An 18,014-nucleotide genomic window follows, 5' to 3' on the forward strand; every position below is an offset into this window, starting at 1 on the left:
TACTGAAAGTGAACTGTTCTACAAAGCCATACCTACAAATGTCATAGCTTCCAAGGACTTCTTTACTCTGTGTGTGTGTGTGTGTGTGTGTGTGTGTGTGTGTGTGTAGTAGAACATTCATCTGGCCTTGTTTAAACTCTTTGTTTTCTCATGAGTAAAATGTGGGTCCCTACACTTCCCTCATAAAGTGAGTAGTTCTGAGGATTCAATCACAGTATGTATAAAAGACCTATAATCTCACCTACAATAGAACAACTGGCATTCAATAAACGTAAGTACTTCCCTTATCTAGAAATATACCTCCCTTCCCTGGATCTCAGACAGTATATGTTTATCTCTCTTTGGTATTCATTACTCTACCAGGTGTGATAGCTGTGTTGAATGTCTCTTACCCTCCTAATCAGCAGCTACACATTTCTAGGTGGCAGGAAACATCTCACATTCATCTCTGTATCTTCCTGCACCACATAGAAGTCCATAAATATTTTAAATGATTGCTTTTGTTTCTCCAAGTCATTATAATAAATACCTACAAAAATGTATGCTAGATCAAGCAAGATTCAGAATTCTAAGTATATTTTAGTTAAAGAGTAAGGAAATTGGCCATGCTCTTAGGAATAAATATTAGAGTGCCAAAAATCTAGAAAATGATAGTTTGTAGTGTGGTATTTTTCTTTCTTCCTTTAACATTCCTCAGTCATAATACACAGAAATTTTTACAAGATAATTAATAAAATACATCTGTTGAATGTTTTGTAGTTAAGTTTTTTTAACTCATAAATCTAGCTATAAAATAAGAATAATATTTTCTTCTTACTGGTATTTTGATTAATTAGTTAATGTTTATATAGTGTTTGTAGTATTGGATGTCAAGTGAACATAAGATGACTATTATTGTTCAGTGTTTGCCTAATGTTTAATTTCAAGCTTCTAATGAGGTTAAGATCCAAAGATGTCATTAAGAATTGTTATCTCTGTTTGTACACTAATAAATATTACTGTAGGGTTTTTAGGTTTAGGTTGGCAGAATTTTAGTTTCAATTTTAACACTTGTGTCTTGTTCTTTCTCTTATTGGGCAGCTCCAAATGGATAAGCTGCCTTCCCGCCATGCCATTTCTGAAGTTATGACTTGGATTTCTCTCATGGAAAATGTTATTCAAAAGGATGAAGAGAATATAAAAAATTCAATAGGTTACAAGGCAATTCATGAATACCTTCAGAAATATAAGGTAATGGAACATTTTTTTTCTTTTAACTTTTCATATTTGAGGACGGTTTTATTCAAAAGAACTCAGAAACTCAAATTATGCACATCAGATTTTAGAGTGTATGTTTCATACATGGTGACCAGGTAGGGGTACAAGGGTAAGAAAACTGCCTCCCTAGTTGTAGACATAGTAAAGTTGTCTGGTATTAGGAATAATTTTGAATATGATTTTGTGTCATTTAAAAAATCATAAAAACAAACCACGAGAGACTCTTAACTCTAGGAAACAAACTGAGGGTTGCTGAAGGGGAGGTGGGTGGGGGATGGGGTAACTGGGTGATGGGCATTAAGGAGGGCACATGATATGATGAGCACTGGGTGTTATACACAACTGATGAATTATTGAACACTACATCTGAAACTAAAAAAAAAAAAAAGATAATTCTAAAGAAAAAAATGCTATAATTTATAAATATGTTATAGTGAGATTATATAATTTATCCGATTCTACATCCTCTACCTTAGATATATACATATATTTCTGTTCAACATATTAATAAATTCAAAATTTTAAAATTCTTATAAATTCAAATTCAATATTTTTATAAATTCAAAATTTATAAATTCAGGATGGTTATATATATATTCCACTTCTGATAATAATGCGTTATATAAATATGCACAGATTGTGCCATTTGGACTAAATGGTAGAAATGATAAAATTAATCTTAAGGCTACTTGAGGCTTTCCAATTCCTGATAAAATATACGATATTTATATGCATAACCTTGTTTTCTTATTTTCTCCCTTCACTTTTCAGGGTTTTAAGATAGATATTAACTGTAAACAGTTGACAGTTGATTTTGTGAATCAGTCTGTGCTACAAATCAGTAGTCAGGATGTGGAAAGTAAACGCAGTGATAAGACTGATTTTGCTGAGCAACTTGGAGCCATGAATAAAAGTTGGCAAATCCTGCAGGGTCTAGTGACTGAGAAGGTAAGCCAAGTGGCCTCTGCTGTCCATATTTACACGAAAATGCCAAGAACAGGCGCACTCTGTAAAGAAAACTCATTTCACAAGTAATATAGCTACACACAGCACGCAAATGTTTCTGCAGGGGACACCACTGAATCCCATTGCTCTAAACATTCTTTATTCTTGTTCATTATTTTCTCTTATACATCCTCTACTTTTCACCTATTATGTGTTGTTTTACTTTTTTAAAAGATGCCTCTTAACTTCTTTCGCCTTTCTTTTAAGCTGACTTCTTTACTTTCTTATCAATACTAGCCACTGATTCACACTTGGTAAGATTCAGTTTTTAATCATATATATAATAAACTATATTTGAAGAATTCTTAATTTAGAGGGAATAGTGGCTTGAGTAATTGGAGGAAATAGTGGCTTGAGTTTAAAATAAAATTGCACATTTCATTTCATTATGTTTTTTCAGATCCAGCTGTTGGAAGGCTTATTGGAATCTTGGTCAGAATATGAAAATAATGTACAAAGTCTGAAAACTTGGTATGAAACCCAGGAAAACAGACTAAAGCAACAACATCGCATTGGAGATCAGGCTTCAGTTCAGAACGCAATGAAAGACTGTCAGGTAACTTGTCCAGGTGGCTGGCAGGCATATGTCATAGTTTCATGGCATAATTCTCAAGCCCTGGGAGTTGAGAGTTAAATACCGAAAACAGTTTTGTTCGGTAATGAATTTCTCAGATTATGTGAGCTTACAGAGATTTTTTTTTAACTATTATGTTCTTTCACCTATTTAAAATAATTTGAAATTATGAGAATTTTGAGACATACTTGTAAGTAGAGAGAATGCTGCTAACCCCTCTATATGGATCATCAGATTTAATAATTATTAAGATTTTGACATATTTGCCTGAATTATTTCTTTTCTTAAATATTTTCTAGTGAACCCCAGACATCATGTCATTTTATTCCTGCCCACTACAATACACATCTCTAAGAAACTGACATTTTCTTATATAACCATAACATCATTATCACCACAAAAATTTTAACAATAATCCCTTAATATTATTCCATGCTAAACTCATAATACTGTTTCCTCAATTTTCTTTAAAATGTCTTTTTTTTTCAGTTAATCTGTTCACATAAGGGTACAACAATGTCCACATGCTACATTTGTTATCAGATCTCTTAAGCTTCTTTAATATTTTTTTTAATACAATTAACTTGTCACAGAACCTGTAGATTGGCCCCAGGTTCAGGATCAGCCTGTGGACTTCCTTTAAGATGTGACTGACCTTGCTCTTCTCTCCTCTGTATCTCCTGGAAAGGGAAATTAGCACTAGAGACTTGATTGAATTCTGTTTTCAGCTCTAAGGAGCAGAGTGCTTCACAGGTGACAGTAGTACTTTCTCCCACGTCCCATGGGAAGCATTCAACAGCATCTGCTTGTTCTACTGTTAGTGATAAGAATCTCTGGTTCAAGTGGAGTGAGCACACTCTCCATGTCTTCCAGTGACTTCGGAACACTTAACATTTGCTCAGGTGTTCTTGTTTATACAAAAGAAATGTGAGTTATTACAGGTAGTGCTGTAATAAAATTTTAAAATAATTCAATAATTTTTAATGTACAGATTAGCTGTGATGGTTCTCTGTAGTGTTTCCAAAGACCAGTTGAAGACTCAACTGTGAAATAGTTCTACAGAAACACCCCCTTCCCTGAATCTTGCTTTCATATTGTAGACTCCAAAAACAAAGGCCTTTCATAATGATCTTCCTTCCAACTAGCATTTTTTTCTGGGGACACATATAAAGAGAAATATATTTAAGCTCTCAGTTAAAGCTTTTCCATTCAGAAAAGGAAGAGCAGATGCCCTTGTGCTGGGCTGACAAGCTAATGGATTGTAATTTCCAGAGTGCATAAAAGTGGCAAAGAAAACCATCATATAGAAATTGAAATTAAATTGAAATTTAATTGAAATTAAAAAAAATGCTTCACATCAGAAGATGGGTGTATAAAAGACTAAAGACCAAAATTATGCATCAACTAGTCTCACTGCATTTCCAGTTTTCCAGGGGCCAGTAGTATTTCTAATTTTGGCCATCAATTTTGTATATCAAAATGTACAAAAAAATCCAGAATTTCACAATTTTACTTTGAGGGATGAGAAGTCAGACCTCTTAAACTCTTAAATTAAAATGTTTCCATTAAAGTTAAAAGATCATTTAAGTGTTAGGGTTAGTAAGATTAGTGCTTCTTTGTGATGTCCTTGTGATAAACTTTACTATTAAAACTGAAATAATACATTAACTTTTCCTTTTTTCTACTTTCTCTCCTATTTTTTATCACTATTTTTTTCTTCCCTTTCATGTACATTTTTTCTGCCATTTTCCATTTTGTTTCTGTTCATGACCATGTCTTCTATTTAACAGAGATGTTACTATCAGAAAATGTAGTGGAAGCTTGGCCAAGTTTTACTCTCTTCCAGACCCAAATTTTAGTCTTGCAGAAGGTCACTCCAGGCAGCATCAGGAGGAAAAGCCTGAAATGTGGTTTAAAGAACTTCACACACAGTCCCAACTAGTGATTTCAAATGTAGTCATTTTTTTTTTTTTAATAAAGAACAGAATGAAAGTAACCCACGCAGTTATTTTGGGGCATCACATAACAAATCACAACAGCTTAATGGCAGGTTCTGTTTGGCAGTAACACAAACCTTGATAAAAATTTATTGTCATTTTTGAGAAATTGTTCCTCTGGACCAAAGTGTGAAATTCAAGCCAGCAGACTTAAATCGGTGACTGGATTTAAGCTTTATTTTGTTTAAAACATCTTGAATATTTTCCCACACTTTCAGAGGTGATTTATTAATTTAAACCAACATAAAAAATAATATTTATGAATTAATTCAAGTTAAGAATGATTTACTGTAGCAAAAAAATGTTAGGTTTGGCTTTTTCCTTCATTGATCAGTAACAGAATCATCTTTTAATTATTATTGAAAGGAAAGGAAAACACACTTTCATTTTGTACAAAATACATATTTCAGTCTTGTTTCCTTCCTGGGTTTTGCTCTCATGCCAACATAAGCATGCAGGCCATTTTAGAGATGTGTTTTTAAGCAGTGGATCATTCATTTAATATTGTTCCTTAAAAAAGTTAACATCTGTGAATAAATAGGATAAATTTAATTCCAGTGGCTGGATTTTAGAATCATATTAAAGACATATGGGAAGGATTGTTTATGGTTACCCTTTTAAAGAAGTAGAGAGAGAAACCCTTAAATAGTAAAATTAATGATGTTTTCCATACTGTATAAAGGACCTATAACCCTAGTAATCACTATATTCATTCTCTGGTTAATTATCAAAGCTGTCAAAATATTGACAGAATTATGAAATGGAAATGAAAGCACAATATTAAAAACAAAAGTGATTTCCTCAGGCTACTAAGTGTATGAATTTCTAATTAATACATCAAGAAGAAAATAGCTTCATGATAATTGAGAGAAAAATAAATCAGTACTGACTCATGGCTGATTACCAAATAACTGAATAGACTAATACTATCCTACATTTGCCAGGTTTTTAACAGCTTAAAAGACATTTCATATATATTATTTTGGAATTTCCTTCACTTTAACCTCCAAGGCCTACATATCTACATCTCTAGTTCTGGAGATATACTTCTGAATATAAGCCTGTTCCCATGCCTTAATATATGGCTTCTCACATCACCTGAACCTGGGATTTATGTCCTCTCCACAAGTCACATCTGGAGACTCGCCTCCAACACCGTGCTGGGAGTCAGTAGGCTCAGAAGGCTTGGGCTCTAATCCCATCTCCCAGCCTCACCAGCTCTGTGATCCAAGACAGGTTGTATGACTTGATCTCCCACTTATCCATAAAATGTTGATAGCAGTCTCAGCCTGCCATACTGAGCTTTCCAAAGTTTCCAATGGCATTAAAATATAAACTAGGATTATAATGTATGGTTAAGAATGATCTCCAGAATGTTGCGTCATTGTATTTTCTTTTTTGAAGATTTCATACTGACCGTTATAAATGCATATCCCAAAGAAAATAAGGATTTGATTCATGGAAAAAAAAAAAAAAGCCTATAACCTTTCAGAATCACATAGAATCAGGGAGAAAGGCTAAAGGAGATTCTGATTTCTGTCTGAAGAAACAGACCCAGTGGAAGTTTCTAACTTAAAGTGGTATAGCTTAATAGTAGCAGAAATGTACCTAAACTCAGATACCAAGAATACCATCCTATTGCATTTCATCCTATGGCCTAGGACTATGTAACTTTTCCAATATAAGTATATAAATCATGTTACCATTTCCCACATATATTTATTTTCTTCTAACTTCTTGAAAAAAATTACATGTTGCCATGTCTTTAACTTTTAGGTAATCAAATTTTACTTAAACTTGGGGAATATGAGGCTGTAATGGCTCAGTGACCACAGACTTCCATAATGGAACAATTTAAAATGACTGCTTTTAATCTTTTAGGATCTAGAAGATTTGATTAGAGCAAAAGAAAAAGAGGTAGAGAAAATTGAGCAGAATGGACTTGCTTTGATTCAGAACAAGAACGAAGAAGTCTCTGGTGTTGTCATGAGCACGCTGCGGGACCTCAACCAAACCTGGGCAAATTTAGACCACATGGTAAGATTGCTTGTGGAGACCTGACTCCAAACATGTCATAGCATTTTGGTTTTCCTAAAATAACTGAGTAAATAGTTACAGAATCTCTACGTTATCTCTTTGTATTAAGTCTACTTCATTAACCTCTTTATTTTATTTTATTTAAGATTTTTATTTATTTGTGTGTGAGAGAGAGCGAGAGCACGTGCGTGCACAGGGAGAGAAGCAAATGGGAAGCAGACTCCCCACTGAGTGTGGAGCCCAACACAGGTCTCCATCTCCCAACCTGGAAGATCATGACCTGAGCCAAAACCGAGTCAGATGCTTAACCAACTGAGCCACCGAGGCGCACCTATTAACCTCTTTTTAAATAAAATCTAGCTTTGGATATTTCCTATAATAAACATTATTATGAACATTACTCTTTTAATAATCCCATCCATTCCCATGTCCGTAGATACTATCTAGGTACAGACAATTCTCAAATGTATATCCCTAGCCTGGATTTCTCTCCTAAACTGTAGACACAGACAGAGACAGAGAGAGAAATCCAATTTATAGACAGCTCCTCTTGCATGACCAGTAGACATCTCAAACTTCCATGCCCAAACCAACCCCTGTTCTTCCCCCACGAACCCACACTTTCTGCCATCTGAGTTAATGACTGCTCTGCCCGGTTGCATAGGTAGAAGATGTGGAGTCCTTTCTTTTATCCCCCACGTCTGGTCCATCAGCAATCATGTCAGCCTTCTTTTCAGCACAAATCTAGAATCCAACCCTTCCCCCCATCTCCCTAGTCTACACCTAGGTCTAAGTCAATATCATTGCTGGCCTTGATTATTTCAGTGGCCTCCATACTAGACAGGTCCTGTTAAATGGAAGCCAGATCACACCAGTCATCTGCACAAAACCTCCCAATAGCTTCTTGTCAAATTCAAAATGAGGCCAAAACCTGGTGAGGGCCCCAAGACCCCCAGGACCTGGCCTCCCATGGTCTCTCTGTCTTCTGCTGCTGTCCCACAGGTTCATTTTGCTTCTGGTCTCTCCTTACTCTTGAACTCCACTGGCATGTTCCACACTCAGGGGCTTTGCATTGGCTCCTCCCTCCACCTGGAACACCCTCCTGGACTTATCCGCATGGGTTATTCCCTTTCCCCAAACTCGTTGTTCAAGTGCACCATCTCAGTGAGGGCTTTCCTGTTCACTTTGTTTTAAATGATAGCTTCCACCTCCCTACCCCCCATTCCCTGAATCTCTTCTCTGCTTTGCTTTTATCAAGATTATTTATCAACTTCTAACAGAGGATACAGCCTACTTGTTTGTTTAAATTTCTCTCACTAAAATGTAAGGTCTATGAAGACATTTGATAAATCTGTGCCTAATGGAGTGCTGAATTCTCCAATAATAAATATGTGTAACAACAAATACTGCCCTGCACACACCTGTGCGAGTAGTTATCATCCACACTTTGCAGAGATGGGAGCTAAAGCACAAACAGGTTAAGTGACTGGGACCCATGGCGTATAGCAAACGGCTTCTTACCTTCTTAAGTACCTCTCCTGGTGCAGCCTTCTAGTCTGTCCTTACCTTATCTTTAACCCAGTTTTAAATGTGTTTTATTTAATTTTATGTGTTTTTATAAAATCATCACAAATCTTGGAAATAATTTACTATATAAATAAATTAAGTGGTTCATTCACAGAAACACCTTCTCATGAAAAGCAAGCAAAAATTATACAAAGAAGAAATAGGCTATTTATTGTTTTAAATGCATTAACTCCTTTAATCCTTATAACAACCTTATGAGGTGGTTATAATTATTATCCCCATCTTATAGATAAAAAAAAAAACTGAGGCACAAAGAGGTTATGAAAATCACCTGAGATCATACTCATGGAACACTACATCAAAAACTAATGATGTAATGTATGGTGATTAACATAATAAAATAAAATAAATTAAATTAAATTAAATTAAAAATTTTTTAAAAAGTTGCATTGCATAATGTAACTACATCCTTTCTTCTAAATTATTTATCAAACTTTACATTAACCATATTAGAGGGGAGGTAGGTGGAGGGATGGGTTAAATGAGTGATAGGTATTTAAGGAGGGCACTTGTAATGGGCACTGGGTGTTTGTATGTACGTAATGAATCACTAAATACTACACCTAAAACTAATATTACACTGTATGTTAACTAACTGGAATTTAAATAAAAATCTGAAAATTAATGAAAAAAAAAAGACATACATTTCAATGTTGCTATGTCTTTCTTTTCAAATCTTTTATTTCTAGTTTATTTATAATGCCTGAAACCCTGATGAAGTTCTTAAATATTAGTGTTGTTTCCATCAATTCAATATGTATTCAATCATTTTAAATATTTAACATTTTAAATATTATGCAGTTATAAGAAGCATCTGTCTCTTTCAAAGGTTGGGCAATTAAAGATACTGTTGAAGTCCGTGTTTGACCAGTGGAATAATCACAAGGTGGCCTTTGATGAGATAAACAGCTACCTTATGGAGGCCAGATACTCTCTGTCCCGCTTCCGTCTGCTGACTGGCTCTTTAGAAGCTGTACAAGTTCAGGTAGACAATCTTCAGGTAAGGGATGCATATAACCCATCTTTAATATTTTAATTTGAGAAAATAAAAAAAAGCAAACATGAACAGCATCCTGGAATATTGCTGTATATTGTTTGCATTTAATTATTTTTAAATATTTGAAATCAATCCTACCTGCTTTATTTGTAACTTAAACTTGCCTGTGGATACCAAATGTCTGGATTAGTTGGTATATAACTTATTGATTTTAAAAATTCTATTATATAAATATCCATATGAATGCATTTTATAAAATGATTTTACATCCAAACCGACCTCCTTGATCCATTGTTGCTGCCTTTATGTCTTCCCTTTCTCTCTTTATTCTGCTTCTCCAAACATATTCTCAGGGAGTAAAAAGAAAACAAAGAGAAAGATAGACAAAATGGTAAACTTGTAAACTATCAAGTTGTTTTCTTTTCGTTCAGCATAGTATCAGTAGTCTGTCCGATGCATACACATAAGCCTCTTTTTCTAGCGCTTACTGCTTGGTGTCCTGAGTGCCCGTCATCACTGTAGTCATGTAGGATGACCTCACTGCTGTTTGAATCTGCGGAGCACCGTCTCCTACCTCAGGCCCCCGCCTTCAAGTCAGCTGCTGCCCTCACTCCCCTGCGCATCACGCACCGATTGGCACTCTTACCTGTGGCCGCTGTTTCTCCCTGGCTGACTCATGCAGACTGGGATATGAGATGGGCAGGATAGGCGCTCAGGGGATGGGATTCCAAGCAAGAGCCCAGCATGTACCCTCCTGACACAAGTCCATTTCCCTGGCTTGGCAATGAAAGTTTATATGTTGCTGACCTCAGACACAGACTCTCTGATCAGGGAATGCCTTTTCTTGGGGATGGGGTGGGGGAGGAAGGATAAAATGTATATATACATAATTTCTTTAAACTTTAAATAGTTGTTGCAGATACTGAGAATCATTAAAACTTGCTTTGAGAATAGGAAGTTTGAAAACAGATTTTATACCTTTGAGGCAATTAGAAGTACTTTTTAACTTAGCCCATTCTGTGTTTAACACCAGCACATGCTGTCTTAAGATATGAAAGGATTTTGATTTGATGGCAATCAGATATTGGTGTTAAACAGAACTGGGTTTTTGTAGCCTGCGTCACCTACAGAGTTTTACTAAGAACTGAGTCTAGCACTCCAGCAGTATTTGCAGGGAAGTGTCTTTCTTCAGGATCCTTCGCTAGTCCTTGGTAGAGGACTGCCACGTCTGTAGCCTGTCTAATAAGTATTCTTTGCAAGGAAGAACACCCAGAGACAGAACTTATAAGTGGTACTCAGAAAAGCCATGACTTCTTAAGGTCTGATTATCCGGAGTTTCTGTTAGAACAACTCTAGATATGTAATAAAATGGAGACCTGGGTTTTGACTTTGAATAGCAAAGAGAACCAGTGTGACAGATTGCACGCAAATCACTGCCGTAGCTTCCTACTAGGTGACGGACAAGGACAGTCACGTGAGCTTTCCCAGCAGAATTCCAGATGCCACTGGAAGAACAAACGTTCTTGTTAGGAATCCCTTTTCACACCCATAAAAACAAAATTATAAAAGAAGAAATGATTACCTAAAGAAAATCTGCAAAGCATCGGAACAAAGTCATGGTTTACATATTTTTATGTACATATTTGTGGAAACAGCTATAAATTACTTTTAAACTTGATTATTAGAATTTACATCCCATCATGTCATCTGTGGTGCTGTTTTTGTTTTTTTTTTTTTAATTTGGGGGCAGAATCTTCAAGATGATCTGGAAAAACAGGAAAAGAACTTACAGAGGTTTGGCTCTGTCACCAACCAACTGTTAAAAGAGTGTCACCCACCTGTGACAGAAACTCTTACCAACACGTTAAAAGATGTCAATATGAGGTATGTTGCGTGCTAATTTTACACTGTTACGCATTATTTATATCACAGCCTTATTACAAATAATAATGCAATTAAAACTTGCTGGCATTTTGAATTTGAGCTCTACAGGTTCTATTCTACTAATGTTTCAATTATCACAAATGAATTTAAGGTAACTAAATGTAGTGAAGAGACTTAGAGATTAAAACTGCTATATACCCCAAAATTGACCTCATTTCTACTCTGTGCCCTTGAACTCCAAGTGGGGAATATTACCTGGTAAAATTATGTCAAATAGAAATGAGGCATCTCTGAATTATTCCCATATTCACATGAAGCAGGATCCTGAAAACTAAAAGAGCAAATAACAGCATTTGGTAAGAGGTGTTAATCTGCCCATGAGTGTTTGCTATTGTTTCCAGATGGAATAACTTGTTGGAAGAGATTGCTGAGCAGCTGTACTCCAGCAAAGCCCTGCTTCAACTTTGGCAGAGATACAAGGACTACTCCAAACAGTGTGCTTCTACGGTGCAGCAGCAGGGGGATCGAACCAACGAGCTCCTGAAGGCAGCCACTAACAAGGACATTGCTGATGACGAAGTTGCTACATGGATTCAAGATTGCAATGTATGTTTAGGAACGCTGGTGTTTTCCCACCGTGCCAGTCTTAGCCATCTCAAGTTTAGCAAGGCTAGTGCTGATATGTGTAAGCTTTTGGTAGGTCTTGGTATGTGGGACAGCTATCCAAAAACTGTTTTAAGTATCAAAGAGCCTGTTAGGTTTTCAGAACACAGTTGCACATGTATTAGATTTAAGAGGTCCTTCCCACTGTTTCTTTTTTATAAATGAGTTGTTTTCCCATTTTTTCCTAATGGAGTACCATCCTTGTGAAGATTTAGGTCGTTTTTACACATTTGTCACTATTAAGAAATAAGAGGGTATGGAGAATAATGTTTTATCTTTTAAAAATCCACCGTGAAAGGTATTATCTAGTTAGGTCCATTATTTCTTATGTAAGCATCAACATAATTATTCTTCTAAGAATTTAATAGTAGAAAGAAGTCTTTCTCTCCTGATTTACTGGTATACCTCTTTTTAATAGCTTTTTAATATTTCTTTTTTTCACTGAAGTTGCCAGTAACCTACTTTAGGTTTTCAGAAACAGTTCTCTTGTTTCACCCATTACATGCTTCTTACTATTTGTCCTTATTTGTCTTTATTTTAATGAACTTGTTTCTAAGATCTTCTTGTAAACTTTCCCAAATCAGTTTATTAGAATTAGGCAAGTTATAAAAACGCACATAAATTTCAACCTATTCTAATGCCTTCACATGAATATTGAATAATCACTTTAGAGCTAAAGTTTAATACTTGGGATAAAGATAACATAATGCTTTTCTCTCCTCCTTCCACATAGTTTATCCTTACAGAATTTGTCATTTTTAATTTTCAATCCTCCTGAGTTAATACATACACACCTATTTTAGGGGGTAATGCTCCAAATTATTTCTCTGAATTTGTCTAAGGTCTATGTCAAGGTCAAAGCTGCCTTTTGTTTTTCTCCCTCTCCTAGGAGTCACTGTCTAGGTATAGCAGGCTCTGTTCTTTTTTTTTTTTTTTTTTTTTTTTTGAAAGACAGCAAAAACAAATTAGTTAAGTTTATTAAATGGTGAATTTATACATATGTCAAGATGAATATCTTGGCTGATCCCAACACAGAAGAATAAGTAACAAATTTTCACAGCTATCTCCCATTTTTGTATTATTGTAAACTTTTTAATCCTACATATAATGATTAAAATATCATACACTCTTCATTTATATTGGGATAAAACCTTTACTAAACATAATTAGGCCTTGAAAATGGAAGTGTAAACAGAATGAAGAAAAGGAATAGAATTGCTAATTTTTGCTAGCAGGCTCTATTCTTTCCACCATCTCTGGTGGAGCACCAGCAACAAGTAGAAGAACCAGTCATTTATCATCTCTTAGTGGTAGATGGAAACCAGAAACAGGGAATTTCCATTGGCTTAATTTGGAGCATTTAAGAGTGTCCCACAAAATGTGAAGGGCAGAGAAGCCATGGAAAAGAACGGAGATACAGTCTGCTTCAATCCCTGCTCACCAGGGCCATTGCTGGAGTTCTAGGCTCCACTGAGATAGGAGGATCTGCTGTAATCACTCTAATGCAACCATGTGTATGAAAGATGCTGTTGACAAACTCATCCCTTGTGTATAATATTAAGCAAGAAAAGGTAAAATGTAGCATTATGTTTTTGATTTGATATCAACTACATGAAAGGATAGGAAAAACCTGCCCAAATATTTCTGGTTATTGGCTCTGCTTGTAGATAATATTTCTTCTTATGTATGTTTCTCTGCATTTCCCCCAATGTCCTACAATGAACCTATGTGGCTTTTATTATAAGAATAGTACATGTATCTCTAAAAATGTTAACACACATCCATTTTTGAAAATCAGATTTAATTCATGATTTTTCTGCAGATGAAGGTTATTTAGCATAATAATTTGATAAGTAAGAATTGAGTGTTCCCAGATGTGTGGTCCTTTGCTGATTATCAGTTTAAGGAGTACACTTACCATGGTGTTTCATAACAGGCATATTTTCATCATCTATAGGATCTCCTCAAAGGACTGGGGACAGTGAAGGATTCCCTTTTTGTTCTCCATGAGCTGGGAGAGCAGCTCAAGCAACAAGTGGATGCTTCAGCGGCATCAGCCATTCAATCTGATCAGCTGTCTTTGAGTCAGCACCTATGTGCCCTAGAGCAGGCTCTCTGCAAGCAGCAGACTACGTTACAGGTATGTTACAGAGCTCATATTCGTAGGTGTTATAAATTGGCTTTCTATAACATCTGAGCCTAAACACAGGAAAAGAAAATTTTTTCATCATTGAGACAACACCTCTTTCAAGACCAAGGAATTAAAAAGTAAATGAACTTGGAAGTTCCAATGAGGACAAGGGAAGGTGGGAGTCTTACACTATTCTTTGCAATGTGATTTTGCCCCTAAAGCAATGCTTCCTTCTATGGTACTGAATAAAATACATTCGACTAATAAGTACCAAATGGCTTTAGTGTTGACATTCATGTTTATAGAACAAGTTTTTGCCAAGAATCAGAATCTTTTTCTGTTTGGTAGTATATTTTAAAAGTGACTTTAATTGGTCAATTAATACATGGTATCTAGGAGTAATTCTAAGTTTTCAAAAAATTACATGAATAAAGAGAAGAAAGGTTAAATTATGTAGCCTTGTTTCTTTAGTTATGGCATCTTGAGGACGGCAATTTGACACAAGAATATGAAAAATAATTTCAATATCCAATTGCCCTTTCATTCGATATCTAAATACCTATTTTCTTTTGTGGGAAAAAAAAAAAAGGCTGGAGTTCTTGACTATGAAACCTTTACCAAGACCTTGGAAGCGTTGGAAGCCTGGGTAGTAGAAGCTGAAGAAATATTACAAGGGCAGGACCCTAGCCACTCGTCTGACCTTTCAACCATCCAGGAAAGGATGGAAGAACTTAAGGTAAGTACGTTCCAGTCCTAGGCCTAGATCTGGTAGCATTTGTCCTCAAAATCTTAAGGAATACTCACAACTCCTGACATAGGCCTGCTTTTTATTTTGAGCTTCCAAAGAAACCCTTGCCAGCTCTGTTTTGCTGCAATGTGCACACACTGATTTCACACCCCGGATGGGAGCCGGCCAGGGGCAGTCCTAGGATTCCCGCTTGCTCCTTCTTCCCACCTCTCGTCCCTTCCCCTGCCCAGTGGGTCACCTCCTCCTTCGGAGCCCTTGAGCCTCCCGTCTCCCTCTCTACCCTCATCCACTCCTAGGCAGGCCACCTATGTCTCGGACCCCGGCAACAGCCTCCATGGCCCTCTGTGCATCCACTCCAACCCCTCCAACCCACAGCTGCCAGAATGATCTTTTGCTTTTAAAGGGTTTTACTTACTTATTAACTATTTTAAACATTCAGTAAATAAAATGATAGCAATAGACATGCCAGTTTCATCATATTATTCCTCTGCTTCAGACCCTTCACAGGTTCCTCAGGGTGCTGTCAGGGTGAAGCCCAGTGTGGATTCTCATGCCCAGTGGACCTGGCTTCCATCTTCCTAAGGGTCTTGTCTTCACCACTGTTCATCTCAGTGTCCATCACAGTGCTTTCCTAGCATCTGTTCGTATAATGTCACCTCTTTCTGGAATTCATTTTTTGTCCCCACCAACTCCCTTGCCACCAAAAGGAATGAACTTTTGTTCATTTTATTCAATGTCACTCTCTTAAGAAAGCTTCCCCTTTTGTTCATGGTCAGGCTGCCCGTGACACACTTTCATAGCACACTATTTTTTTTTCTTCAGAATTTTTTACATACCATTTAATTACGTTCATGTGATTAGGTGACTGCTGTTGTGGAATAGTACTGCTGGAATAGTGTCTCACTGTCTGGAAGCCCCGTGAGAAGGACCACTGCCTGTCAGTTTTGTTCACGGCTGATATCTATCCATGAAAATTCTGCCATCCGCCAAGGCTGTTGTTACGCTTTTGACTTCAACAGTTGGAAAGATTTATTCTGTCTTTATGGTAACGAGCCTATTTCAGAGCATGCAGAGAGAAAACACACACAGCCAAAGGTGTCCTGCCATTTTTCTCTTCCTATAGCCAGTTTCCCAGATGGAGTTACAATACCCACAGGAAAACCAGAAGAGAGAGCTTTGCCCTGTGTTTAAAGGGAAGGAGGAACTCTGAAAGCTTTGTCAGCTGAGTGTCACCAACTTTGGGATTGGGGCCAAGGACCTAAAACTGAAGCTGCTAGGATAATATGTGGTGACATCAAAGCTCGAAAGAGATCACATTCATCTAGCAAGCACTCAATGGCCCTTGTTTACCCAGCTCTACCACTTACTAGCTGGGTGGCCGTAAACAATTCACTTACCATTTCTGAGCCTCTTTTTTCTCTTCATAAAGTCGGAATAGTCATGGTACTTACCTTAGGGGATTGTTTTGCAAATAAAATGAGTTATTACCTGTAAAGCTCTTATACTACTATTTGGTTCATTATAAGTGCTCAAGAAACGTTAGCTATTACTATTACAGTGGTTACCATTATAAATATTCTTATTGGTATTAGATAATAAAGGAGCAGATTAGCATAGACAAATGGAATATAAAGGGTAGGAAATAAGCCTTTTCAGTCATCAGCATAATTTTCATCCATCAGCAAGTAAGTAATTCACAGAAACTGCTAAACGTCAGTGGAAGCTAGTGAGGAGCTGTGGCAGTGGGAGTAGCAGCAGGGGAATGGGTTAGGAGACACAGCTCTTCTTTATTTGCAGCTCTGGAGATGACAAGTCAGTGGCCTAGAAATGCAGGGGAGACCAAAGACCTACTTCTTCCTGAAATCAGAAGGTCACTGTGCAGTTTGAAAGAACTCTGCCTTTTCTGACCATAGTGCTAAACTGGCTTTTAAATTTTGCTTCCAGGGGCAGATGCTAAAATTCAGCAGCATGGCGCCTGACCTAGACCGTCTGAATGAGCTTGGATATAGGCTACCGCTGAATGATAAAGAAATCAAAAGGATGCAGAACCTGAACCGACACTGGTCTCTGATCTCCTCTCAGACCACAGAAAGATTCAGGTAGAGTAACCAAGAGATGTTTGGGTGATATAAGTGCATGGTTTGTGCATATTTATAAATTCCAAGTCTTTCCAGTGATACTCAAAAAATTTGAACTAGAAGTGGCGAACTCAGATTGTGAAATGGTTTCCCATGCTTGATGTACGAAATACTGTTTTAACAAAAAAGAAAAAAAAAACTCTTTTTCATAAGAATATATTAAAGGTACATACATAATTTTATCATTTTGAAAACCTACCATTTTAAACTTTTATTCTTTTTTTAAAAATGTACTACCTAACATTGAAAGCTTTGTGGTGGTCAAATTAGAACTGGAGGGAGAGGATATTTATTTAATCTGGTTTTATATGCTGACAATATAAGAACTAACAAACAACAACATAATCATTATTCTTTTTCCTTTGTTTTGTCAGTAAGTTGCAGTCATTTTTGCTGCAACACCAGACTTTCTTGGAAAAATGTGAAACATGGATGGAATTCCTGGTTCAAACGGAACAAAAGTTAGCAGTCGAGATTTCAGGCAACTATCAGCATCTTTTGGAGCAGCAGAGAGCCCATGAGGTAAGTTATGCCGGTAGGTTTTCGGGTAGTAAAACAGTTTTCAGTCTTTGGAAAAGGCTGTACAATGCCATGTGGAGGAGTTCAGGCACTGTATCTCGGGCTGAGTCTGCTCACATGTAGGCATTGTTCTGCCTTCTTTCTTAAGCTTGAATGTGGTCCAGTTCTTTGCTTCCATAGTTGGTTTTAAAAATGTGGCAGGCTTCAATATCCTGCAATGTATACTGCCAGAATTGTGGTAAAAGTCTCCTTATGGAGGGTGTGGGGGGGGGAATCAGGGGTGTGTGTGGAAGGCATGCAGAAAGTTAGACAATTTTCAAATTGAGTTCAATACTACGTTAATATTGCCAAGGCTAGTTGCTTGAGAGATTATGCTTTGATCACAAGTCTTTGATAATGAAAATTGAGTGTTCTATAAAAAAAATACCCATATTTTGTACTTGGAAATCAAGTTATCAAATATCTCCAAGAGTACCT

At 36.6% G+C, this 18,014-nt stretch overlaps 1 protein-coding gene across 1 annotated transcript in view; it reads left to right on the plus strand.

The window, feature by feature from the left end:
- The window catches only part of SYNE1 (spectrin repeat containing nuclear envelope protein 1), a 436,526-nt gene that overhangs the window by 339,388 nt on the left and 79,124 nt on the right, over positions 1–18,014 (plus strand). The window contains exons 113-123 of the mRNA XM_078054564.1: positions 1,081–1,230; positions 2,029–2,205; positions 2,663–2,818; positions 6,715–6,870; positions 9,287–9,457; positions 11,205–11,338; positions 11,740–11,944; positions 13,959–14,141; positions 14,722–14,868; positions 16,825–16,979; positions 17,393–17,540. Coding sequence (XP_077910690.1) covers positions 1,081–1,230; positions 2,029–2,205; positions 2,663–2,818; positions 6,715–6,870; positions 9,287–9,457; positions 11,205–11,338; positions 11,740–11,944; positions 13,959–14,141; positions 14,722–14,868; positions 16,825–16,979; positions 17,393–17,540 — 1,782 coding nt within the window. The remainder of the gene's footprint in view (positions 1–1,080; positions 1,231–2,028; positions 2,206–2,662; positions 2,819–6,714; positions 6,871–9,286; positions 9,458–11,204; positions 11,339–11,739; positions 11,945–13,958; positions 14,142–14,721; positions 14,869–16,824; positions 16,980–17,392; positions 17,541–18,014) is intronic.

Source organism: Halichoerus grypus, chromosome 9, assembly GCF_964656455.1.
Source record: "Halichoerus grypus chromosome 9, mHalGry1.hap1.1, whole genome shotgun sequence".
NCBI classification, from domain to species: Eukaryota; Metazoa; Chordata; class Mammalia; order Carnivora; family Phocidae; genus Halichoerus; species Halichoerus grypus.